The sequence below is a fragment of the Scyliorhinus torazame genome, chromosome 14 (assembly GCF_047496885.1).
Source record: "Scyliorhinus torazame isolate Kashiwa2021f chromosome 14, sScyTor2.1, whole genome shotgun sequence".
NCBI lineage: Eukaryota > Metazoa > Chordata > Chondrichthyes > Carcharhiniformes > Scyliorhinidae > Scyliorhinus > Scyliorhinus torazame.
Window position 1 is genome coordinate 79,299,993 of NC_092720.1, and position 25,620 is coordinate 79,325,612.

The window sequence follows — 25,620 nt, forward strand, 5'->3', positions numbered from 1 at the left end:
GAGGAGCTGGGAATGGCACTGGAGGAGGGGTAGTGGTGTGAGGTGCTGCGGAAGGTGAATGCTTCAAAACTCATGCGCAAGTCTGGGGCTGATAAAGCTAAAGGCGGTACATAGAGTGCACATGTCGAAGTCGAGGATTAGCCAGTTTGAGGGGGCGGAGGACATTTGTGAGCAGTGTGGGAGGGGTCCTGCCAATCATGTACACATGTTCTGGGCCTGCCTGAGGTTGGAGAGGTTTTGGAGGTTGTTTTTTTTAGCATCGGGTCAGTGATCGTGCACGGGGATTTGGAGCCCAGTCTCCTGGGGGCCTTATTTAGGGTGCCAGACTTGCTGGAGCTGCAGACGGGAGCGGGTCAGATGTTTTAGCCTTCGCCTCACTGATTGCTCACAGGCGGGTCCTGTTGGGGTGGGGGTCAGCTTCTTGGTGTGGCTGGGGACTTAACATAGAACATACAGTGCAGAAGGAGGCCATTCAGCCCATCGAGTCCACACCGACCCACTTAAGCCCTCACTTCCACTCCATCCCCACAACCCAACAACCCCTCCTAACCTCTTTGGTCACTAAGGGCAATTTATCATGGCCAATCCACCTAGCCTGCACGTCTTTGGACTGTGGGAGGAAACCGGAGCAGCCGGAGGAAACCCACGCCGACACGGGGAGAACGTGCAGACTCCGCACAGACAGAGACCCAGTGGGGAATCGAACCTGGGACCCTGGTGCTGTGAAGCCACAGTGCTATCCACTTGTGCTACCGTGCTTGATGGAGTTCCTGTATTTGGAGACGGTCAAGTTTATTTTGAGGGGTGCGAGTGAGGGGTGCCACAAGAGATGGGGTTTGTTTATATTACATTTTAAGGAATCAGCTTCTGGGTGGGGGAAGAGAAGCGGATCTTTTGTTGGGGGTTATTGAGGTGTTGGGTGTTGGGGGGGGGGAAAGAGAGATCAGATGTTTGGCTTTGTTGGGTTGCATGTTTAAAATGTTGAAATGTTAAAAATTGAATAAAAATATTCTTAAAAAAAACAACCGGGAAGCTTGTCTTTATTGGTGTTCAGGTGCAAACTAATTTAGTAGTATGTTACTTCTACTTGGCATAGCTCAAGAAGCATCTGTCACAACTATTAAACACCAATGAGATGCTTGCATCGTCTGTTTTGCTACACAAAATGGACTTGGCAAAAATTAGAGATAACCATCGAGAAATTATTGTGCATAATAGTAGATGAAAGCTGTATAGGATGCCAGTGCACAAAACATTAACTAGGTGTGTTTAAAATGGAATTTCAGAAAATTGCATGAAATGTAATTTGCTTTAACTTCTAAAATGAAATCTGGAAAGCTTTTAGGAATCTGAACTCCCACCAAACAAACTGAACTGAAAGAGGGGAGGACTTGGAAGACTGCTCTCCAAATCAGACGGACTGCAATTGTAAATTGCAGGCACCAAAGGAAATTCACTGGAAGCTGGCAGAGTCCTTGTGCAGATTGGCCCCATCTTCAACCCCCACCACAAACTGCAACTGAATCTAAGCAACTCCCTGGTATCGGTCTTCAGTTGAATCAACCTGTTCATAACTGGTCTTCTATTTTGACATTATGCTGAGCGTCTGAACTCCAACTCCTCCCCATCACTAAAACCATTAATTTCCTCTCTTCCCCTGTCTCTGTCCATTTGCTGCAAGCAAAAACTCTCATCTGTGCTTTTTGATACCTCCAGACTCGGATTTCCAGCAGTACCTCTTGCCATTCAGTTTTTAACAGCTGGGCAGAAGCTTCTTGTCCACTTCTGGTTGATTCTGACGGAAAGTCAGCCAGTGACACATTAATGAAGCCAGGCCATTAAAATCGGCTGAGCTTCCCAGCTGCTTCTCCCAGACAAGCCAAACACTCGTTAGGCGTAATTCCTAGCTGGAAGTTAAAATCAATTCCATTGCTCATTTTAATTCAATTATTCCTAAACCTTATGTTTAGAGAGTATTGGGACAGAAAGGTAGTTTCAGCAAGAATCCTATTAACGCCCAAGGAGGTTTCAGATACATGGATTTGTTCAATTTGTTTCAAGCATGAGCTGATAGTACTTGAAGTGCAGACATTAACCTGCTCGTTTTTAGATTCTGGTCACAACCCTGTTTGCTGGAGGGAAATGAGGCAGCTCATTCTTTTAAATTGCAAAAAAATGATCGTCTGCACAATCAGATTGTACAAACTGCACACAGCACAAATGAACTACTGTTATCTTGGCTCTAAGACTATGTACCTGCATCCCAGTAAACAAAAAAGCTTCCTTTAGGTAAAGTACACGTGAATTGGTTTTGTAAACCTGCCTTTATTCATAAAAAGTAAGTTAATTTGCAAAATATTTAAGACATAATTTAATGCTATTTTGTATTTATTCCAACTCCCCATATGAAGGCGCAGACTTGGAGGGCCGAACGGCCTGTTCCTGTGCTGTACTTTTCTTTGTTCTTTGAAGGTGGTCATTTTGGGGATCAAAACAAGATGCATTTGCCTAGTTTAACCAATACTCACAGAGTAACATTTCATTTCAGCAGTCCCCATGAAGTAATATATTTACAACCTGAATTTAACATTGAAAAATGTTCCAATACATTTCACAAGAATATAATCAGATAAAAATGAATGCCAAGCCGAAGTAGGAGATGCAGTATTAAGAGGGCTGACAAAGTTATATTACTGAGCTTCTTAAGAGGTGAAAGAAAACAAAATTTGTAGGCTATTTATCTTAGACTTAATAGATAAGTGGAATATTCTATCACTTTTTTTATTCTTTAAAAAGGTAAGAAACAGACTAAATTTTAAATGACAGTACCTTGACACATCGACTGAGGTTTTAGGACATACCCACAATTTCCATTCAGCATAAATAGTGCCCTGTTTAGCTGCAGCATCCGACCATCAGACTGGTAGTTTAATGCCACTGTGGATACAAACAGAATGCTGGAATTACAAACTGAAAGTTTTCCTTTTCATTTCTTCAATATCTACTTATTAATAATGATACAGTCAGCAGAATAACTTTGATTTTACAGATTAAGCCGTAGCAAGATAAGTGATCTGAACTAAACTCAAGTTAATGTTTTTATTTGACTATGAACTAACACTTAATTTTTAACAATTCTGCAACATCCCATCTGTGAAAAACCTGAAAGAAACAGTTTGTATAATACATCCACCATTAAAAAAAATATTTTTCTAAATTAGGTGGTGAAGGGACCAAAATATTTAAATTTCATGTCAAGTCAGATGAAATCTGCGATGCATAGGCTGCAATAATTTAGATAATTTACCAGTTCCAGGAATGAAAAATAAACATGTTATTTTATTCTTTTTCTTTCCTATAACATTAGGCACATTGGAGTTACCAGTGTACACCCCGATTCAGTTAATCACTTCCCTTTACACCTGTTTCACCAGAAGCTTAGAATAGGGTTTGACCGTGTGCAGCAGCACAGGAAATAGACCAATACAATAGTTTCAATCGCCGGGATTTTCAGGTCCCACCATATTGGCAAGGCAGATAAAAGTCGGCAGCTCCGGAAAATCCTGCCCAATATGTCCCATTATATTTCTATTCAAAACTTTGAACCCTTGTATCTGTAATGCCTGCGTCTGTGATGCTTGTAGATGACACTGATGTTAATTCTCCAATTTACTTCCAACTGCTTTTGAATGTTACATTATGTTTCCTTAATTGCAACCTTTCTTGTTGCAATTTTGAAACAGAGAGTTGGCAATGTCTTCCTTCCCCAGTACTTCCTCTGACGTAGTGACAAGCAAGCTGCTGGTTTTGCAGATTTTAAAAGTAAATATAGGGGCAGTATGATGGTGCAGTGGTTAGCACTGCTGCCTCATGGCGCTGAGGACCCGGGTTTGATCCCAGCCCTGGGTCACTGTCCGTGTGGAATTTGCACATTTTCCCTGTATCTGCATGGGTCTTACACCCTCAACCCAAGATGTGCAGGATAGGTGGATTGGCCACGCTAAATTGCTCCTTAATTGGAAAAATAAAGAATTGGGTCCTCTAAAATATTTGCCCTGACCACAGCTTAGGAAATCTGGTGCCAATATTTCCTATTCTCACCAGTCGTCATGCTAATTTTCAATTTTAACGAAAGCGGAGTGAAGCTGGGGTGGTTGTTGGCAGACTAACTGCTCCTAGAGGGAGTTGGCACCTTAAATATTATAATGAGATTGTGCTCTATATTTTGTATTCACACCCATGTGAAATTGAACACTGAATGACTAGGCTCCCTGGGCCTCAGCAAACGTGGCAGCTAAACCCAGGTGAGAAGCTGATGGATCAGGCAATAAGTGCCTTTCCACTTACCTGTTGTATCCAGTGTGCCTGCCTGGCCAACTCCACGCCCCACAACTGGATACTTCACACAAAACCTTTAATCTTTAAAGTTCTGGCCAACACCATCAACTGATTCAGTCCGCTAAACGCCCCTCCCAACAAGGCTTTTGATCTCCCCTCACGCCACCTCTAATCTTCACCACCAATTTCCTCCCCTACCCGATGCTTAGAATCCCGACTCCTCTACCTTCCCCCTCACCAAAAAAAGGTCCTCTATTCACCAATATTGAGGCTCTGACTACCCCTTGAGGCTATAGGGACCCCCTCCCCCATAACGCCGTTGAACCCCATGAGAAATGTACAGGCTGACATTCCCATGGTCTCCTCTGGACCGCTCCCTGCCTGACTGGAATCCAAACCTGGTAATCAGGTTGACTTCCAATGGGGAAACCCATCGATGGCATCTCACACAGGATGCATTGTTAAAAAGCCATAATCTGTGGGAGAACCCTGACCCTATCCTGCATCAGAAAACCATACCCTTCACACATCTGCTTGACTCTTGGTGAGTAAGTTGAGTTTAAAAATCCCTCTAATATGCTTGCTAAACAATTCTGAAATCCACCAGTTTAATCAGTTAAAGACAAATATAATTAACTTCAAGTATGTCAGTTCCCTCTTTGAATAGAGTGACCAGTCCATGCCCATCATCTGCTTAGCAGTCTCATTCTGTAGCTTTGGCAGCCCATTTTCGGCCATCAATACTAACTATACCAACTTGTGAGCCACTTTGAAATGCATTCTTACATCATAAACTTTTTTCCAGGTGTTAACAAATCTTTGAGTAAGCCCAATGCAAGTATGAGAGAGACCCAGTAAAGCATCTACAACAGGCACAGACACATCTTTTCCCACTCAACCCCAACAATATCCTCTTCTTGCAACCTAGTATCTTGGCCTTGACTGTGTGTGTGCAACAACTTGGAACACTGAATGGTGCCAGTGATTTTTAATTCGTATTTGTTCGACAACATTTACAGAGATAATTTAGTGCCATAGAGTAATTGCAGCAACAGCTTAAACTTTGCTTATAAGAACATGAACGTCTAATATTATTTTAAAAAGTTAAAGATAGAATCAGGCCATCTACTGGTTAATTGAACATCATTTTGAAGGTCTGAGCAATAGGGAAACTAATACATTGTCAATATGGTTACTATTACTCACAATTTGGCAAGATTATGCTCTTTCAAACTAATTATGGAAACATGAATTAAAATAGCACAGATTTCTCCAGACACAATAGATGACAATCGAATGAGAAAAGATTTCAAACCTTGATGACTGGTACCTATTCAAATAATAACTATCACAAAGGATTGTCAACCATTCACTAAAACAAGCCATGCCACATGCATGTACAAGTTTGTTCGAGTGATTACAGTTTGGAATAGTATGTGGTACGGTCAAACTAAAGGAGGAGGCAAGTCAAATTGCATTACGTTTACACTTAGATGGGACAGCACTGTGGCGCAGTGGTTAGCATTGCTGCCTCAAGGCGCCGAGGACCCGGGTTCGATCCCGGCCCCAGATCACTGTCCGTGTGGTGTTTGCACGTTCTCCCAGTGTCTGTGTAGGTCTCATCCCCACAACCCAAAACGATTTGCAGGGTAGGTGAATTGGCCATGTTAAATGGCCCCTTAATTGGAAAAAAAGAATTGGGTATGCTAATTTAAAAAAAAATGTTTACTCTTGGAAGAGATTGGATTTTAAAATCATTAACCAACTTACCCATCTGACAGCCAACATTCCAGTATTCTTGCGGGTTAAAATTGCTCGAGTCTATTCTGTAGGCAGATGGGTAGATGCGGGTGAGTTGTTTTTGGTTAAAACGGTTGAAGTATTCAGGTTTTTGATGTAAAAGTTGGTTGGCTTGAGTCTCACTTAAAGACAAAACTTTCCCTGCAGGACCTGTTTGAGCATATTTACAGTATTAACTTGGAACAAAACCGTACACAAAATGAAAGCATCAACAACTATGACAATTTCATCTTTGTGGAACTTTACCAAATTTAAAAGCAGAGAGAGTGCAATAGTCTCAGTATGAGATAAGGGCAATATTAAGTTTGTTGCACTGCCACTGATTCGGTCTATGTTTAAACAATACCACTTGTACAAAGTACTGGAGAGTGACTCAATATATTACCGCAACAAAGAATCATTACTTTGAATAAAGTGGGGAGACAGGAAAGCATACTTTCTGATAAGGACAGATAAAATGTTTTTAAAAAGTGTGCAATCAGATGATAAGAGGGTGCAGGTGGTCAAAGAGTTGATATGATCACACACAATCCTGACTCGGAACAGTGTTACCACTGCTTCACTGTAGTTGGGTGAAAATTCCTGCCCTATCAGGAATGTGAATGAACTTATACAGTAGTTCCAGAAGGCAGCTCACCACCATTTTCTCAAGGGGCATTGTAGCCACCTGGGTTGGCCACTTCCCGACTTAAAATGGAAATCCACAAAGGCTGCAGGGAGATTCAGCCAACACAGGCAAAAACCAGCAAGTGCAGAAATCCTGTGTATTAGGACTTGCAAAAGCCCAGACAGCACTGAAACCAGCAGCCATCTGCATATTAATGAGCGATCCCCGGGCACAATTGAAACACTTAAGGTGAATAAGGCCAAGCCAGACTCCTCGGCGCCGGCAAGGAGCCAAGACAAAGGAAGACCAACGGACACTCAGGGACCGCCCAGCGATCAGGGAACAACTTCAGTATTGGAGAAGTCGATCCAAGTGATCGAAACGCAGTCCAATCACTTGGAACCAGGTACGGGGTCCGCCCCGAATGGCAGGAAGCCCCATGGGACTATAAAATAGAGTCCCAAAGTTCAAGTCGTCCTGCTTGGCAGGGTCACTCAGCCACGTCAGAAATAGGAAAGGAGCAGTCACCTTGTTAGGAGTTTTCTATAGGCCCCCCAATAGTAGCAGAGATGAGGAGGAACAGATTGGAGAACAGCTTTTGGAAAGGTGCAGAAGACACAGGGTAGTAGTCATGGGTGACTTCAATTTCCCAAACATTGAGTGGAAACTCTTTAGATCAAATAGTTTGGATGGGGTGGTGTTTGTGCAGTGCGTCCAGGAAGCTTTTCTAACACAGTATGTAGATTGTCCGACCAGAGGGGAGGCCATATTAGATTTGGTACTTGGTAATGAACCAGGGCAAGTGATAGATTTGTTAGTGGGGGAGCATTTTGGAGATAGTGACCACAATTCTGTGACTTTCACTTTAGTAATGGAGAGGGAAAGGTGCGTGCAACAGGGCAAGGTTTACAATTGGGGGAAGGGTAAATACGATGTTGTCAGACAAGAATTGAAGTGCATAAGTTGGGAACATAGGCTGTCAGGGAAGGACATTGAGTCATTGAGTATAAGAATTGGCAAGTCATGTTGCAGCTGTATAGAACCTTAGTTAGGCCACACTTGGAGTATAGTGTTCAATTCTGGTCGCCACACTACCAGAAGGATGTGGAGGCTTTAGAGAGGGTGCAGAAGAGATTTACCAGAATGTTGCCTGGTATGGAGGGCATTAGCTATGAGGAGCGGTTGAATAAACTCGGTTTGTTCTCACTGGAACGAAGGAGGTTGAGGGGAGACCTGATAGAGGTATACAAAATTATGAGGGGCATAGACAGAGTGGATAGTCAGAGGCTTTTCCCCAGGGTAGAGGGATCAATTACTAGGGGGCATAGGTTTAAGGTGAGAGGGGCAAGGTTTAGAGTAGATGTACGAGGCAAGTTTTTTACGCAGAGGGTAGTGGGTGCCTGGAACTCGCTACCGGAGGAGGTAGTGGAAGCAGGGACGATAGGGACATTTAAGGGGCATCTTGACAAATATATGAATAGGATGGGAATAGAAGGATAGGGACCCAGGAAGTGTAGAAGATTGTAGTTTAGTCGGGCAGCATGGTCGGCACGGGCTTGGAGGGCCGAAGGGCCTGTTCCTGTGCTGTACATTTCTTTGTTCTTTGACCAAGTGAAATGTGGAACTTGTTCAAGGACCAGGTACTACGTGTCCTTGATATGTATGTCCCTGTCAGGCAGGGAAGAGATGGTCGAGTGAGGGAACCATGGTTGACAAGAGAGGTTGAATGTCTTGTTAAGAGGAAGAAGGAGACTTATGTAAGGCTGAGGAAACAAGGTTCAGACAGGGCGCTGGAGGGATACAAGATAGCCAGGAGGAACTGAAGAAAGGGATTAGGAGAGCTAAAAGAGGGCATGAACAATCTTTGGCGGGTAGGATCAAGGAAAACCCCAAGGCCTTTTACACATATGTGAGAAATATGAGAATGACTAGAGCGAGGGTAGGTCCGATCAAGGACAGTAGCGGTATTGAGTCTGAAGAGATAGGAGAGGTCTTGAGTACTTTTCTTCTGTATTTACAAATGAGAGGGGCCATATTGTTGGAGAGAAACAGACTGGTAAGCTCGAGGAAATACTTGTCAGGAAGGAAGATGTGTTGGGATTTTGAAAAACTTGAGGATAGACAAGTCCCCCGGGCCTGACGGGATATATCCAAGGATTCTATGGGAAGCAAGAGATGAAATTGCACAGCCGTTGGCAATGCTCTTTTCGTCCTCACTGTCAACAGGGGTGGTACCAGGGGATTGGAGAGTGGTGAATGTCGTGCCCCTGTTCGAAAAAGGGAATAGGGATAACCCTGGGAATTACAGGCCAGTTAGTCTTACTTCGGTGGTAGGCAAAGTAATGGAAAGGGTACTGAGGGATAGGATTTCTGAGCATCTGGAAAGACACTGCTTGATTAGGGATAGTCAGCACGGATTTGTGAGGGGTAGGTCTTGCCTTACAAGTCTTATTGAATTCTTTGAGGAGGTGACCAAGCAGGTGGATGAAGGTAAAGCAGTGGATGTAGTGTACATGGATTTTAGTCAGGCATTTGATAAGGTTCCCCATGTTAGGCTTATGCAGAAGGTAAGGAGGCATGGCATAGTGGGAAATTTGGCCAGTTGGATAACGAACTGGCTAACCGATAGAAGTCAGAGAGTGGTGGTAGATGGCAAATATTCAGCCTGGATCCCAGTTACCAGTACCGCAGGGATCAGTTCTGGGTCCTCTGCTGTTTGTGATTTTCTTTAATGACTTGGATGAGGGAGTTGAAGGGTGGGTCAGTAAATTTGCAGATGATACGAAGATTGGTGGAGTTGTGGATAGTGAGGGCTGTTGTCGGCTGCAAAGAGACATAGATAGGATGCAGAGCTGGGCTGAGAAGTGGCAGATGGAGTTTATCCCTGAAAAGTGAGAGGTTGTCCATTTTGGAAGGACAAATATGAATGCGGAATACAGGGTTAACGGTAGAGTTCTTGGCAATGTGGAGGAGCAGAGAGATCTTGGGGTCCATGTTCATACATCTTTGAAAGTTGCCACTCAAGTGGATAGAGCTGTGAAGAAGGCCTATGGTGTGCTAGCGTTCATTAACAGAGGGATTGAATTTAAGAGCAGAGAGGTGATGATGCAGCTGTACAAAACCTTGGTAAGGCCACATTTGGAGTACTGTGTACAGTTCTGGTCGCCTCATTTTAGGAAGGATTTGGAAGCTTTGGAAAAGTGCAAAGGAGATTTACCAGGATGTTGCCTGGAATGGAGAGTAGGTGTTACGAGGAATGGTTGAGGGTGCTAGGCCTTTTCTCATTAGAACGGAGAAGGATGAGGGGTGACTTGATAGAGATTTATAAGATGATCAGGGGAATAGATAGAGTAGACAGTCAGAGACATTTCCCCCGGGTGGAACAAACCATTACAAGGGGACATAAATTTAAGGTGAATGGTGGAAGATATAGGGGGGATGTCAGAGGTAGGTTCTTTACCCAGAGAGTAGTGGGGGCATGGAATGCACTGCCTGTGGAAGTAGCTGAGTCGGAAGCATTAGGGACATCAAGCAGCTATTGGATAGGTACATGGATTACGGTAGAATGCTATAGTGTAGATTAATTTGTTCTTAAGGGCAGCACGGTAGCATTGTGGACAGCACAATTGCTTCACAGCTCCAGGGTCCCAGGTTTGATTCCAGCTTGGGTCACTGTCTGTGCGGAGTCTGCACATCCTCCCAGTGTGTGCGTGGGTTTCCTCCGGGTGCTCCGGTTTCCTCCCACAGTCCAAAGATGTGCAGGTTAGGTGGATTGGCCATGATAAATTGCCCTTCGTGTCCAAAATTGCCCTTAGTGTTGGGTGGGGTTGCTGGGTTATGGGGATAGGGTGGAGGTGTTGACCTTGGGTAGGGCGCTCTTTCCAAGAGCACACTCGATGGGCCGAATGGCCTCCTTCTGCACTGTAAATTCTATGATAATCTATGAAACTCGAATCAACCCTTAAGAGTGAACTGTCTAAGCTGCCGCATCAACCAAGTAAGTCTCCAGTCAACGCACGCTACGAGATAGGCGCTCCTAGCTACCAGTCCATACCAGCTTTTGAATCCTACAGACTCAGATCGAACGAAAGGCCATTTGTTCCCCTGACCTGGTGGGCCAATTCCGAAGCTAAGTATAGGCCTTTTAGTGATAGACAACAGTCTAGAAAGTAGAGTTTATGCATGAGTAGGGATTTACTGTGTATAATAAATATGTTTTGATTTGAATCTTACTAATTGGTGTGTTGAGTTATTGATCAGTACTTGAACTTGAACCTCGTGGCAGTATCATAAAGATACCTGGCGACTCTAGAGCAAAGGTTATAAAACAGAGCAAATTGAACCAACCAAAAGTTAGCAACAGCATTTAGAGATGGGCAATAAATGTTGGCCTAGTCGGCAATGCTTCCATCCTATGAACAAATTTTAAAAATGAATGTGACAAGCTGTTACCACTGCAAACTCAGCCTCTAATTCATCACATGCTTGAATTCACATGATCAGCTGCAGCAGTGAATAAATTGCTGACCATCTTTTTGTGTGGTAAATGCTTTAACTATGGTGTTACTGGGTCCATTACTTTGATAAGCAATGAGTTTACTTGGCTGTTTTTTGTACAAATCTTAATCCAGAATTATTGTTTTAAAAAACAGGATTTACAGCTATTTAGAGGAAGGATGCATACTATAAATGTTTGAGTAATAGTCGATCGTATGTAAACATCGACTCCCAACCGTTGGTCAAAAAATCCATAATTTTCCATTTAACCTGCGTATACATCGATTCCCAACTTTTGGTCACTAAATCCTTTCTTTTCATATACCTCAATCATTATTCATTAAAACTGTATTTGAAAAGTATTCATCAAAACACTCTTGAGACATTTTCCAATGGCACAGCCTTCCCTTTCTTTCCTTTGGCCCCAGAGCAGCATTGAAACTGGGCCTAGCCAATGCCGTCACTTCCTTTCCCAGTTGTGGGGAATTGGAGGAGGCTCACTGAAATGGGAGCACAACCTGCTGAAACCATATCAGGGAGTGAGCTTGGGTTCAATGACTATGAGATTTTCATGGGAGCGTCAGGTTGACAGGTCATTATGATCACATAACACCCAATGAGCGCAGTAAAAACGGATCAATCTGGACTCAAGTGCCATGCTACATAAATGAGTGGGAGCTCCATGTCCAGTTCAAAGTTCACGGACCTGGAAAAATAAATCTTCACTCTAACGGGCTGGCTATCTGGTACACAAAGACCAATTAAGCCCTTGACCTTGCTTGCAAGCAAACTAACTTCCACAGTCAAAGACTGTTTACAGACATGTACCCAAATGATAAGTCTTATTCCATAATATCCCTACAGTACAGAAGGAGGCCATTCAGCCCATCGAGTCTGCACTGACCCTCACTTTCCCCGACCTAACCCCGTAACACCAAGTAACCTGCCCACCTTTGCACTGAGAGGGTAAACCAGAGCAACCGGAGGAAACCCACGCAGACACGGGGAAAACTTGCAAATACCACTCAAGGCAGTCACCCAAGGCCAGAATTGAACCCGGGTCAATTGGTGTTTCTATACTTATCAGCTGTGGCTCCCCTGTTATCCTTTAGTTGAAATTGAAAACATTACTAATGCCGCTTGAAAACATTACCAATGTAAGAGTCGACCCCTCCCACCCCCTAACCTTTTGCCTAAAAAATGGGTCTCAGATATTCAACTTTTTTTGGTCACGAGGGTCTCACAGATACTGCTTACCTTTCCCTAGAAGATCCTGCGAAGTCACAGAGTTGGTGTATATAACCAGATCAGAAAGACCACGGTAGAGTTTCACTGTTTTCCTGCGGTGACCCATTCTACATAAAAACACAAAGAGAACTTACTGATAATTGGAAAAGTAGTTTAACTCCTTCTGGAAGAAAGAGTAATTAATGAATCATAGAATCCCTACAGTGCAGAAGGAAGCCATTCGCCCCATAGAGTCTGCACCGACTCTCTGAAAGAGCACCCTAACTAGACTCACTCCCCCACCCTATCCCTGCAACCCCATAACCCTACCTAACCTTTGGACACTACGGGTGATTTAGCATGATCAATCCATTGTGGGAGGAAACCGCAGCACCCGGAGGAAACCTATGCAGACACGGGGAGAATGTACAAACTTCCCACAGACAGTCATCCGAGGTCGGAATTGAACCCAGGTCTCTGGCACTGTGAGGCAGCAGTGTTAACCACTGTCACCATGCTGCCCGATCTGAATAATTGCATTACATCTCAATAAAATTTTGCCTGTTAACGCGGTCTTTTGAAACATTGCTGTAGCCAAATCTCCGAAGTCTGCTTTAAAATAATTTCATACAAAAATTACTTTTAATGTTTTAAAAAGTTATGGGTGGAATCAGATTCTTCCTAATTTTGATACTAAAATAAAAGAAAGCTGGAAATACTCAGACTTGCCAGCATTTATGGTGAAGCAATCTATTCATGTTTCAGGTCTAAGGTCCCTAAGGGTTGGAAGGTATAATATGTGTTCTGTTATGAATGTAGGAAATTTTTAGATAGATTGTATTACATAAATGTAGCAGTAATATTATCAAAGGATCTAGGTTCAGGAGGAGGAGGGTGGGGGGAGGTTGGAGATTAAAAGGGAAAAATTGAACAAACTGTATGTACTATATTTTGTTGGTGCCATGCAGATATATTTTTGAGGGTATTTGGAACAAAATATATTTTAAAGAAAGGAATGACTCCTGGGGAGAAATATCCTTTCCTCAGTTTTACAAATTGATTAATTGTTCGACTGTCGTCCGGTTTCCTAACATAAAATGGTGCCTGGTCCGTTACCATAAGAGTACATCACATAAAAAGGAACAAAACAAGTGAAAGGGGAGAGAAAAGGGGGAAAAAATAGAACATAGAACATAGAACAATACAGCGCAGTACAGGCCCTTCGGCCCACGATGTTGCACCGAAACAAAAGCCATCTAACCTACACTATACCATTATCATCCATATGTTTATCCAATAAACTTTTAAATGCCCTTAATGTTGGCGAGTTCACTACTGTAGCAGGTAGGGCATTCCACGGCCTCACTACTCTTTGCGTAAAGAACCTACCCCTGACCTCTGTCCTATATCTATTACCCCTCAGTTTAAGGCTATGTCCCCTCGTGCTAGCCATTTCCATCCGCGGGAGAAGGCTCTCACTGTCCACCCTATCTAACCCCCTGATCATTTTGTATGCCTCTATTAAGTCTCCTCTTAACCTTCTTCTCTCTAACGAAAACAACCTCAAGTCCATCAGCCTTTCCTCATAAGATTTTCCCTCCATACCAGGCAACATCCTGGTAAATCTCCTCTGCACCCGTTCCAAAGCCTCCACGTCCTTCCTATAATGCGGTGACCAGAACTGTACGCAATACTCCAAATGCGGCCGTACCAGAGTTCTGTACAGCTGCAACATGACCTCCTGACTCCGGAACTCAATCCCTCTACCAATAAAGGCCAACACTCCATAGGCCTTCTTCACCACCCTATCAACCTGGGTGGCAACTTTCAGGGATCTATGTACATGGACACCTAGATCCCTCTGCTCATCCACACTTTCAAGAACTTTTCCATTAGCCACATATTCCACATTCCTGTTTTTCCTTCCAAAGTGAATCACCTCACACTTCTCTACATTAAACTCCATTTGCCACCTCTCAGCCCAGCACTGCAGCTTATCTATATCCCTCTGTAACCTGCTACTTCCTTCCTCACTATCGACAACACCACCGACTTTAGTATCGTCTGCAAATTTACTCACCCACCCTTCTGCGCCTTCCTCTAGGTCATTGATAAAAATGACAAACAGCAACGGCCCCAGAACAGATCCTTGTGGTACTCCACTTGTGACAGAACTCCATTCTGAACATTTCCCATCAACCACCACCCTCTGTCTTCTTTCAGCTAGCCAATTTCTGATCCACGTCTCTAAATCACCCTCAATCCCCAGCCTCCGTATTTTCTGCAATAGCCTACCGTGGGGAACCTTATCAAACGCTTTGCTGAAATCCATATACACCACATCAACTGCTCTACCCTCGTCTACCTGTTCAGTCACCTTCTCAAAGAACTCGATAAGGTTTGTGAGGCATGACCTACCCTTCACAAAGCCATGCTGACTATCCCTGATCATATTATTCCTATCTAGATGATTATAAATCTTGTCTGTTATAATGCCCTCCAAGACTTTACCCACTACAGACGTGAGGCTCACCGGTCTATAGTTGCCGGGGTTGTCTCTGCTCCCCTTTTTGAACAAAGGGACCACATTTGCTATCCTCCAGTCCTCTGGCACTATTCCTGTATCCAATGATGACATAAAAATCAACGCCAATGGTCCAGCAATCTCTTCCCTGGCCTCCCAGAGAATCCTAGGATAAATCCCATCAGGCCCCGGGGACTTATCTATTTTCAGCCTGTCCAGAATTGCCAACACCTCTTCCCTACTTACCTCAATGCCATCTAATCTATTTACCTGGAGCTCAGCATTCTCCTCCACAACATTATCTTTTTCCTGAGTGAATACTGACGAAAAATATTCATTTAGTATCTCGCCTATCTCTTCAGACTCTACACACAACTTCCCATCCCTGTCCTTGACTGGTCCTACTCTGTCCCTAGTCATTCGCTTATTCCTGACATACCTATAGAAAGCTTTTGGGTTTTCCTTGATCCTTCCTGCCAAATACTTCTCATGTCCCCTCCTTGCTCGTCTTAGCTCTCTCTTTAGATCCTTCCTCGCTACCTTGTAACTATCCATCGCCCCAACTGAAACTTCACACCTCATCTTCACATAGGCCTCCTTCTTCCTCTTAACAAGAGATTCCACTTGTATGAACGAAGTATGAATGAAGTTTTTAGGGGTGAAGAACTGGAAGAGAATGAAATAAATTATATCAGCAGGAGGCAAAGAGAGACCGTCAAAGAAATAAAAGACAAAGGAGATAGAGAGCTCGAGCTTTTCTATGGGGCATGGGCAGAAAGAGAAGTAGGAAAAATCAGAAAGGAGAGTAGACTCCAGTGGTCTTTGAATCTAGAGAAATAAACAATTTGCAAATTGACATGAAGGATGCAGACCACCTTGCTGTTAGTCTAGGGGTTGCACCCCAAGTATCAGTGTGTTTCTTCCCCTCATCCTCAGAAACACCAGCACACCTATCTAACATTGCCAGATAAATAGGAGCTGTAAGGTTTAAAGTTGTTAAGTTAGTGCTAAGGCGGGAAAATATCTTGTAGAAAAATGGATGTGCTATTCAGGCCAAATTCAGATTAGAACAGGAGGAGCAAGGAGAATGGAAATGGCAAAGCAACATGAAACTCGGAGACATGCTTGAAGAGTGAACAGCGTTACTCTGCAACACGATTTCTTAATCTGCGTTTGGTTTTCCCGATGTCTTCTCTCAGGATGAAAACACTCATGCAGAGACCACAGCACCAGTGCTACTGCAGTTGCCACCCAGTCCTGACTGCTGCCATCCATGGCAAAGTAGTCGAGTCCAAAGCTGAGCCTTTAGATCCACTTTTGCTGCCGATAGGTTTTCCAAAGAAAGTGAATAGTTTTATCAAACATTTTCAAATTATGAAATACTTGGTGAACAAGAGAATCACCATGTTCCTCACCGGTGGGCCTGCCCAGTTTCTTTCCCTGTGGAATCCTGCTGATCTTCGTCACTTGCAGCGTACAGTTTTGTTTTGGATTTTCCAGTTTTCTGGGATAACAAAGGAAATAAGCACAGTTCAACATGTTAAGTGTTCTGTCCCAGATGGTCCTTTGACACAATGCTTACCTTTGTTCTGCCATTCTGATCTCTTAATGTGCCACTGTCAGCACTCTTCTTAGACATTACCACCATTAACATTCCCTTTTGTCTTTTTGTCCATGACATCTTTGACAATCTCTCCCTAGCCTCCATCTATCGCTTGCCCTCTATCCAGCCCCACTGCTCCACGCCACCCACACCCCCACAACAGTATAAAACTCATCCTATTTCCAGTCATCTCTAGCTTTGACAAAGAGTCACCCAGACTCGAAACGTTAGCTTTGTTCTCCATCCAAGATGAAGTCAGATCTACTGAGAGTGCCCTGGTTTAGCACAGTGGGCTAAAGAGCTGGCTTGGAATGCAGAACAATGCGAGCAGTGCGGGTTCAATTCCCGGACCGGCCTCCCCGAACAGGCGCCGGAATGTGGCGACTAGGTGCTTTTCACAGTAACTTCATTGAAACCTACATGTGACAATACGTGATTATTATTGGGCAGCACGGTAGCCTTGTGGATAGCACAATTGCTTCACAGCTCCAGGGTCCCAGGTTCGATTCCGACTTGGGTCACTGTCTGTGCGGAGTCTGCACATCCTCCCCGTGTGTGCGTGGGTTTCCTCCGGGTGCTCCGGTTTCCTCCCACAGTCCAAAGATGTGCGGGTTAGGTGGATTGTCCATTCAAAATTGCCCTTAGTGTTCAAAATTGCCCTTAGTGTTGGGTGGGGTTACTGGGTTATGGGGATAGGGTGGAGGTGTTGACCTTGGGTATGGTGCTCTTTCCAGGAGCCGGTGCAGACTCGATGGGCCGAATGGCCTCCTTCTGTACTGTAAATTCTATGATTGTCCAGCATTTTCTGTTTTTGTTTCAGATTCCAGCATCCGCAGCAATTTGATTTTATGTTAAGAGCACTGATTGGAAGCTGTTCTGCTGCAAAATTCAACACATTTGATCAGCTTAAATAATTAAAATATAGTAGCCTACTGCATATGAATCAGTTACATATTTTGATTGTCTAAGTTAGGTTTTAAATAATAGCTGTAACACATTGTACCAATAGATTAAAATGAGCAAATCGTACCTTGTGTTTGGAAAAGCTGCTGATAAATGAACGGTTGTGTGCTTTCTTTCCACTTTTTTTAACATTTTCTTTAACCTCCAATTTCTGGAGAGGCAAAAATAAAGGAAATTTAAAGCAGTCAGATTTATAACATGGAACAAAGAAATCAGATATGTGCCATGAGATATTCCATAAAATTATTAAACTATAATCATAAAGCATTGCCCACAACACAAAGCTCATCACCGATGGTGAAGATTCAATGATTACAATCAGTCATGTTGGGCAGTTTTAGAATTTAACAGGTGGCACAGTGATGCAGTACAATGGGTGCCTGTCCTTCAATGTTTGGATGTGGGTTTTTAATCCCATAATGCTGCACTTTTCCAATTTGGGTCAAGTTCCTGACAGGCAAATCATTAGAGATATGCTCACATTCATCATTAATCATGAGTGGGAAGCTCAGGAATATATTGTTCCTGACCCAGTTTATGATCCAGGAAACATAGCATGATGAAAAGCTTTTTACAAAAAAACAGTAGTCGTATAATAGGGAATGAAAAAAAAAAGGATGCTTCGCACTCTTTTGTGTTGTCTTTGTTGGATAAATGACAATGCATTTTGTAGCTCTAGGGTTTGGTTTTAACAACTGGAGACTGTCTCCCGGTTCTAAATGTCTTACATGAAATAAGCTTCAACTCCATCAACGATTGCACACAACACAAATCTACTCTTACTTCGACATTCTTGCTCTCAAGCACTACTGGAACACAAATGTGGAAAATTGAAAATGTTGCAATTATAGTAGAAGAGCTTTTAAGATTTCTGTGACTGGAGGACATTTTTCATTTCACTTGAATAATATCCCCAACATTGGGTTTGTTGAGGCTGCGTGCCTGAGAGTTTACAATTTTCCAGTAGGAAAGAGACTAAATTGATGTTCTAAAGTAATGCAAGGAGTTTGAAATCCCTTTTCTCTGGATTAATTTCTCCCTTTGATCCCCTCTTCCATAAAAAAAACAGACGAGCGAATATTCTGCTATTATATGTTGCCCTGCCAAATGTCAAACAATCAATTAATAATGTAGCATTCTGAGCCAGTTAGATAGCTGGGTTTGATCCAAAGACTAGCCCGTTGACTAAACAATGGTCGATAAACTGAATTATGTTTTTATTGGTCTTTTTGATGGAGGTCTGATATTGGAATAACTTCAAAATGAAACAGCAACGTGGTCAAACACCAAAGTAGGGTAAAAGGCATATTTATCCATCATATGCTAATTTGCAGATTCGCCGTTGGGGGTCTACTTCTCCAGAGAAGCACCAACAAGGTGGTTATAAATTTACAGTCAACTATCCGACAGTGTTCACAAATAGTCAGAGTCATAAAATCATACAGCAGAGAAAGGCACTTCGACCCATTGCTTCTGCACAGATCAAAAACAACTACCTAACCATTCTAATCTTATTTTCCAGTGCTTTTCCCATAGCCTTGTATGCCCTGGGATCACAAGTGAACATCCAAATGCTTCTCAAATGTTATGAGAGTCTCTGCCTCCACCACCCTTACAGGCAGTGAGTTCCAAATTCTGGATAAAATTGTTTTTCCTCGCATCCTCTCTAAAGCTCCTGCCTACTACCTTAAATCTATGCCCCCTAGTCATTGACCCCTCCACCAAGGGGAAAAGTTTGTTCCTGCCTACTCTATCTTTGCCCCATATAATTTTATACATCTCAATCAAGTCCCCCTCAGTCTCCTATGCTCCAAGGGATACAATCCAATCTATCCAATCTCTCTTCATAACTACACTCCCCGGCTTAGGCAACATCCTGGCAAATCTCCTCTGCATCCTTTCCAGTGCTATCACATCCCTCCTATAATGTGGATTCCAGGACTGCACACAATACACTAGCTGTGGCCTAATCAATATTTTATACAGTTCCAGCCTAACCTCCCTGCTCTTAAACTCTATGCCTCAGTTAATAAAGGCAAGTATATCATATGCCTTCTTAACCATTGCATCCACCTGCTCTGCCACCTTAAGAGACTGGTGTACACGCACACCAAGATCCCTCAGATCCTTGGTGCCTCCCAAGGTCCTGCCATTTATCATGTATTCCCTTATCTTTATTGTCCTACCAAATGCATCACCTCACACTTATCCAAATTGAATTCCATTTGCCACTGATCAGCCCATCTGACCAGCCTGTTTATATCCTCCTGTAATCATTATTTACCATCCCACCAATTTTCATATCATCCGCAAACTTGATCAACCTCTTAATATTCATATCCAAATCATTCATATAAACCACAAACAGCAAGGGCCCCAGCACTGATCCCTACGGGACCTCATTGGCACAGGCTTCCAGTCAGTAAAACACCCCTCGACCATCACCCTCTGCTTCCTGCCACTTATGATCCAATTTGCCAAATTTCCTTGGACACCATGGACACTTTCCTTCGCCATCAGTCTCCCTTCTGGGACCTTTACAAAACCCTTGCTGAAGTCCAAGTAGACTATATCAAATACATTTTTCTCAATCAAGTTGGTCAGACATTACCTCCCCTGAACAAAACCTTGCTGACTTTTCTTGATTAATCCCTGCCTCTCCAAATGCAGATGAATTCTGACTCAGAATTGCTTTCAATAGTTTCCCCACCACAAAGGTTAGACTGATTGGCCTGGAGTTTCCGGTTTATCCCTTCCTCCCTTCTTAAATAATGATACCACATTGGCTATCCTCCAGTCCACTGGCAACTCTCCTGTGGCCAGAGAGGAATTGAAAATTATTGCCAGCACCCACCCCCATTTCCTCCCTTGCCTCACTCAGTAGCCTGGGATACATTTCATCTGGCCCTGGAGATTTGTCCACTTTAAGCCTGCCAAACCACTCAGAACCTTAGATTTGTCTACTTTAAGCCTGCCAAACCACTCAAAACCTCCTCTCAGTCTATATTAACCTCTTTAATTTTATTACAGTCCTTCTCCCTGATTTGTATATCCACACGGTCCCTCTCATGAGTGACGCTGACACAAAGTATTCATTTAGAACCGTACCTACATCCTCCGGCTCCACACACAAATTAGCACTGTGGTCCTTAATGGGCCCTACTTTTTCCATAGTTATCCTTTTACCGTTTAATGTACTTGTGAAACAACTTAGGATGTTCCTTGATTTTGCCTGCCAGTGTCCTTTCATGTCCCTTTTGCTCTCCTAATTTCCTTTTTTAGTTCCCTCTTGCACATTCTATATGTCTCCAGGGCTTCTGCTGTTTTGAGCCCTCGATATCTGCCATAAACCTCCCTTTTTCTCTTTATCCAATGCTGTACATCCCATAAACCTCCCTTTTTCTCCTCTTCCAATGCCGTACATCTCTTGATATACAGGGTTCACCCTTTCTCTTGATTGGAACAATTTGGCCCTGCACTTTCCCCAATTCCTTCTTCAATGCATCTCACTGTTATGTCACAGATTTACCTAAACGTGACCGCTCCAAGTCTACTCTGGCCAAATCATATTTGGTCTTATTAAAATAGGCCTTCCACACAGTTTAGAACTTTAATCGCAGGCTCAGCTTTGTCCTTTTCCATAACAGTCTTGAATCTAATGGAGTTATGATCACTGTCTGCAAAATGTTGCCCCACTGATACTTCAACCACTTGCCCAACTTCGCCCAGCTTCATCACCGAAAATTAAGTCCAGGACCGCTCCCTCTCTTGTAGGTGCTTCAACGTACTGGCTTAAAAAGTTCTCCTGGATGCATTTTAAGATTTCGGCTTCCTCCAAACATTTCACACTTTGGCTTCCCCAATTAATATTGGGGAAGTTGAAATCCCCCCCACTATCACTACCCTATTAAGTTTACACTTCTCTGAAATTTGCCCACAGATCTGCTCTTCTATTTCTCTTGGATTGTTTGGGAGCCTACAGAACACTCTCACCAATGTGACTGCTCATTTTTGCAATGTCTCATCTTTTTGGTTGTACATCTTCTAATTTCAGGTCCCCAGTAGTCAATGATTCTGCTCTGAAAATCAGCAATCCATACTGGTTCTACTAAAAGTTATTTTTTAAAATTCCACAGGGCTGGTCAGAATATCTTACTGCAATACTAGTCTCCTTCAAAATCAAGTCATGCCCAATCTTCTTTTACTATTCTTTATCCCATGCCGACCCACACAAGAAGGTTGAGTGCCAGATTCCATTCCTCAATGGTTGCCATTTCCCTAGTTCATAACCGGAGGACATTTATATCCAGTTATCCAAGTGAGATGCTGGGCGCATCTGACCAATGGAATGAATAAAGAACAAGACATGGGCATGACAATATCTCGTGACTGACAGCTGAATTATCCAATTAATAATCTTTCTTGTCACAAGTAGACTTACATTAACACTGCAATGAAGTTACTGTGAAAAGCCCCTAGTCGCCACATTCCGGTGCCTGTTCAGGTACACCGAGGGAGAATTCAAAATGTCCAAATTACCTAACAGCACGTCTTTCGGGACTTGTGGGAGAAAATCAGAGCACCCGGAGGAAATCCACGTAGTCACAAGGAGAACGTGCAGACTCCGCACAGACAATGGCCCAAGCCGGGAATCGAACCTGGGACCCTGACACTGTTAAGCAACAGTGCTAAGCACTGTGTTACCGTGTTGCCCTTCCGGGAGAAAGAAAGAATGTGTGATTCTTGAGTACATAGATTAAAATAAGTGGAAAGGAATATTACAATGGGTTTCTTGCACATGGCTCTCATCACCCTGCTGAAAGAAAATTATCTCCAAGTATCTGAAGACAAACACCCATCTCTGGTGTTAAGAACCCTGCTGATGTTAAATGCGAGGGTATCCCAAAACCCAGAAGGGTAACTTGGATCACCGGGTTCTTAGTGGTGTATATTTTCAGTTTGGTATACGGAGAGAGAAACCATGTGAACCAGGAAGGAATAGTTAGTGCGTGATCCAGTCGTTGCGTGATCAATTAATAAAGAATATTTATAAACTTAAAAGAAACAAAAATACACTACAACCCTTAATTATACTAATGGCTATACACACAGTATTAAATGAAGTTAACCCTTGGTTCCCAACTACCTATGCGTCCTGAACTTGGAGACGCTCCTATGTTCCCAAACAATTTCCACCATTGAGCTAAATCCAGTAGAAAATTATCAAGCACGGGTTATTTGGTTACGTTTTGGAAAACTATCTTTAGTTTCAGCAAAGGCAAATTCTTCCTGGTTCAAGTCAAGTCTTGGATTTTAACCGGCTGCCCATTTAGCAACAACTTGCCTTCGAGATACTGTTTCTGCAGTTGGGTGAGTCTGTGATGGTTGCTGCTACTGTTTCTTTCTCCAGTTATTTTGCTATGGATATCTCATTATTTCCCTTTGACGTTACCCACCATGTGAATCCAGGTTTTAGCATACACATGTCAATTTCTTCATCTCTCCACTTTAAAATGAGCTCTTCTACACCCCATTGTTTTTCCCGGTCACAAAGGTAAAGAAGTGCTTTTCTCGCCGATATGTTAATTTGCATATCGACATCGCTTCAGACAGCTGCCCTTAACAACTATCTTTTTTATTTTATTCCAATTTCATTTTTTTAAATCTTAATTTTCCCCAATTCTTAACATTGGTCCTGGAAGAGGTGGGGTGAAGTGCTTAACAAGGCAAACCTGTAAAAGACATGCTCACTGAATTTATCACTTCAATTCGTTCACAGATCCACTGAGGTGTCGATGATGGAGGCTGCAAGCAACCTTGCCTTGGTAATGCCCCTTGTCCAGATGAGGAGGGCCCATTGCAGATTGGCAAAGGGCCACAGGGACGAGGGCCTGTGCTCTGCAAGAGGCAGCATTGCCTCAAGAAGATAAAGATGCTGGTGGAACATGGAACATTGCAATGGCAAGCATTGGCCCGACCACGGTTGTCTAGCAGATGGTGGTTTTATTTATAAATGAGTGAAAGGCAATACTGGAGGAGCCTGCATATGTCCCTGGATGTGGAAGCTCACATCGGTTAATTTCTCCAGTACAAGCTGCAACCGATTAATACAGAGCTCCTGGCCTGGATTGAGTGAATGGCTGTTCAAGCACCAGGATGTTTGGCCCCATGAGGTAACGTCAGGGTGTGTGACTTCCTGCCCGCCCCATCGAGTGATTTACCGTAGTCCACGTGGATGCATTATTAATGAGCTGAACAGTTGATCACGTGTGTTCAGCTGTCACGCCACCAAGCAGGGATCACGGCAACCTTCCTGTCCACCATTGGACTTACCCAGAGTGGAAAACTCCATCCAACATTCTTCCTCTTTATCAAAATGATATTTTATGAGAGAACACTTCGACCGCACTGGATAATTGGATGCCTGATCTCCATTATGGAGCTCTGATCAGCATGGGTGCGACTTAAGTTGTTTTACCAACAGATTAAGACCAAAATACCAGTAGCAACAACAGCACCAGCTAGAGCAGCAGGATTACCACGGATAGGAAGAGCAGCAGCCCGTAGATCCACAGGAGAGTGGGGATGAGCAGAGAGGTGCAGACTGTAGTAGACCTTAGTCGCAACACAAGGTCTGCAGGGATGGGGCTTCCAAGACCTCTGGGAACATGAGTGACACAGAAGGTTCAGGCATCGTATGGTGGCAGACATTGGTAGCCTGCTTCTAAGTAGACCTGATGGCCATACTTCACAAATAGCTGCCTTTGGATCTGTCTAGGGATCTACTGAGGACATTTGCCGGATCCTGCAGTGGCCTACACATGCATACATCAGGTGACGGATTGCTCGACTGCCAGTCAAGAGTGAGTATGTGGTTGAATTTGCAAAGTTGGTTGGCTTCCCACAGACGGACGTTGACATTGGCTGAAGGTATGCGGCAACTAAGGTACCCTCAAATCACCAAAGAACATGCATCAACCGCATGGGCTTCCACTCCAGAAATAGATGTTGCAAGGATCCATCCTGATGATTCCTTTATTTCCCATTTCTTTTACTTTGCTTTTTTTTTTTGGTTATGAATTTAGAATACCCAATTATTTTTTTCCAATTAAGGGGCAATTTAGTGTGGCCAATCCACCTAACCTGCACATCTTTGGGTTGTGGGGGTGAAACCCACGCAGACACGGGGAGAATTATGCAAACTCCACACAGACAGTGGCCTGGGGCCAGGATCGAACCCGGGTCCTCAGCGCCGTAGGCAGCAGTGCTAAACACTGTGCCACCTTGCTGCTTTTACTTTTATCATTTTTGACCCATAGATATTTCATGGACATATACGTTCAAGTCTAACCGAGGAAGAGGGGGGAACTCAAGTTGCAAAATAATACACTATGCTATGAAGATTTAGATTTTTAACAGAAGAACTCAGACTTTCTGGCACCCGAGTGATTGGATGGATTCGGTTTAATTGGTTGGCTGGTGGCTAATGGATTGGTCAAAGGCGGTGGTTTGCCCGGCAACAGATAGTGATTGCTTCAGTCAGTCGGAGATTTTCAGAGGACGCGGGGAGGAAACAAAACTCTCTGGGACACAGAGAAGAAGCTGTGCGTTGCTCTCTCTCTCTTTCTCCAAAAAAGGTTTCTTCCCTTCTGTTTCTGATTCTGCAGAGAAGTGTTGAGATCCTGATGAATCTATGGTGAAAATCAAACAGACAAAGCAAGAATACCCAACTGACGACTTGGACATCGCCCATTTGAAGCAAAGACTTTCATCCTTTTACTCTTTATATTAGAGGCAAGGAATTCCTACTTCAAATATTATGATATTTGTGAGGAATCCAACCAATGAGCTCCAGGAGCGATAGAATGAAAGCCTTTTGACCGCCAGCGGTGTCACTGAGCAAACCATTGACATACTGAAGATGCATTTCAGTTGCCTAGATGATAGGGAAGCACTCTTGTGTATGTTCACTGTTGCTGGGTCAAAGACCTGGAACTCTAGAATTCTTACAGTGCAGGAGAAGGCCATTCCGCCCATCGAGTCTGCACCGACCTTCTGAAA

General features: G+C 43.4%; 1 protein-coding gene across 1 annotated transcript in view; it reads right to left on the reverse strand.

The window, feature by feature from the left end:
* plch1 (phospholipase C, eta 1) overlaps positions 1-25,620 on the reverse strand; it is a 251,627-nt gene that overhangs the window by 44,581 nt on the left and 181,426 nt on the right. The window contains exons 13-17 of the mRNA XM_072474403.1: positions 17,627-17,710; positions 16,409-16,497; positions 12,500-12,597; positions 6,109-6,288; positions 2,830-2,937 (exon numbers count right to left, since the gene is read on the reverse strand). Coding sequence (XP_072330504.1) covers positions 2,830-2,937; positions 6,109-6,288; positions 12,500-12,597; positions 16,409-16,497; positions 17,627-17,710 — 559 coding nt within the window. The remainder of the gene's footprint in view (positions 1-2,829; positions 2,938-6,108; positions 6,289-12,499; positions 12,598-16,408; positions 16,498-17,626; positions 17,711-25,620) is intronic.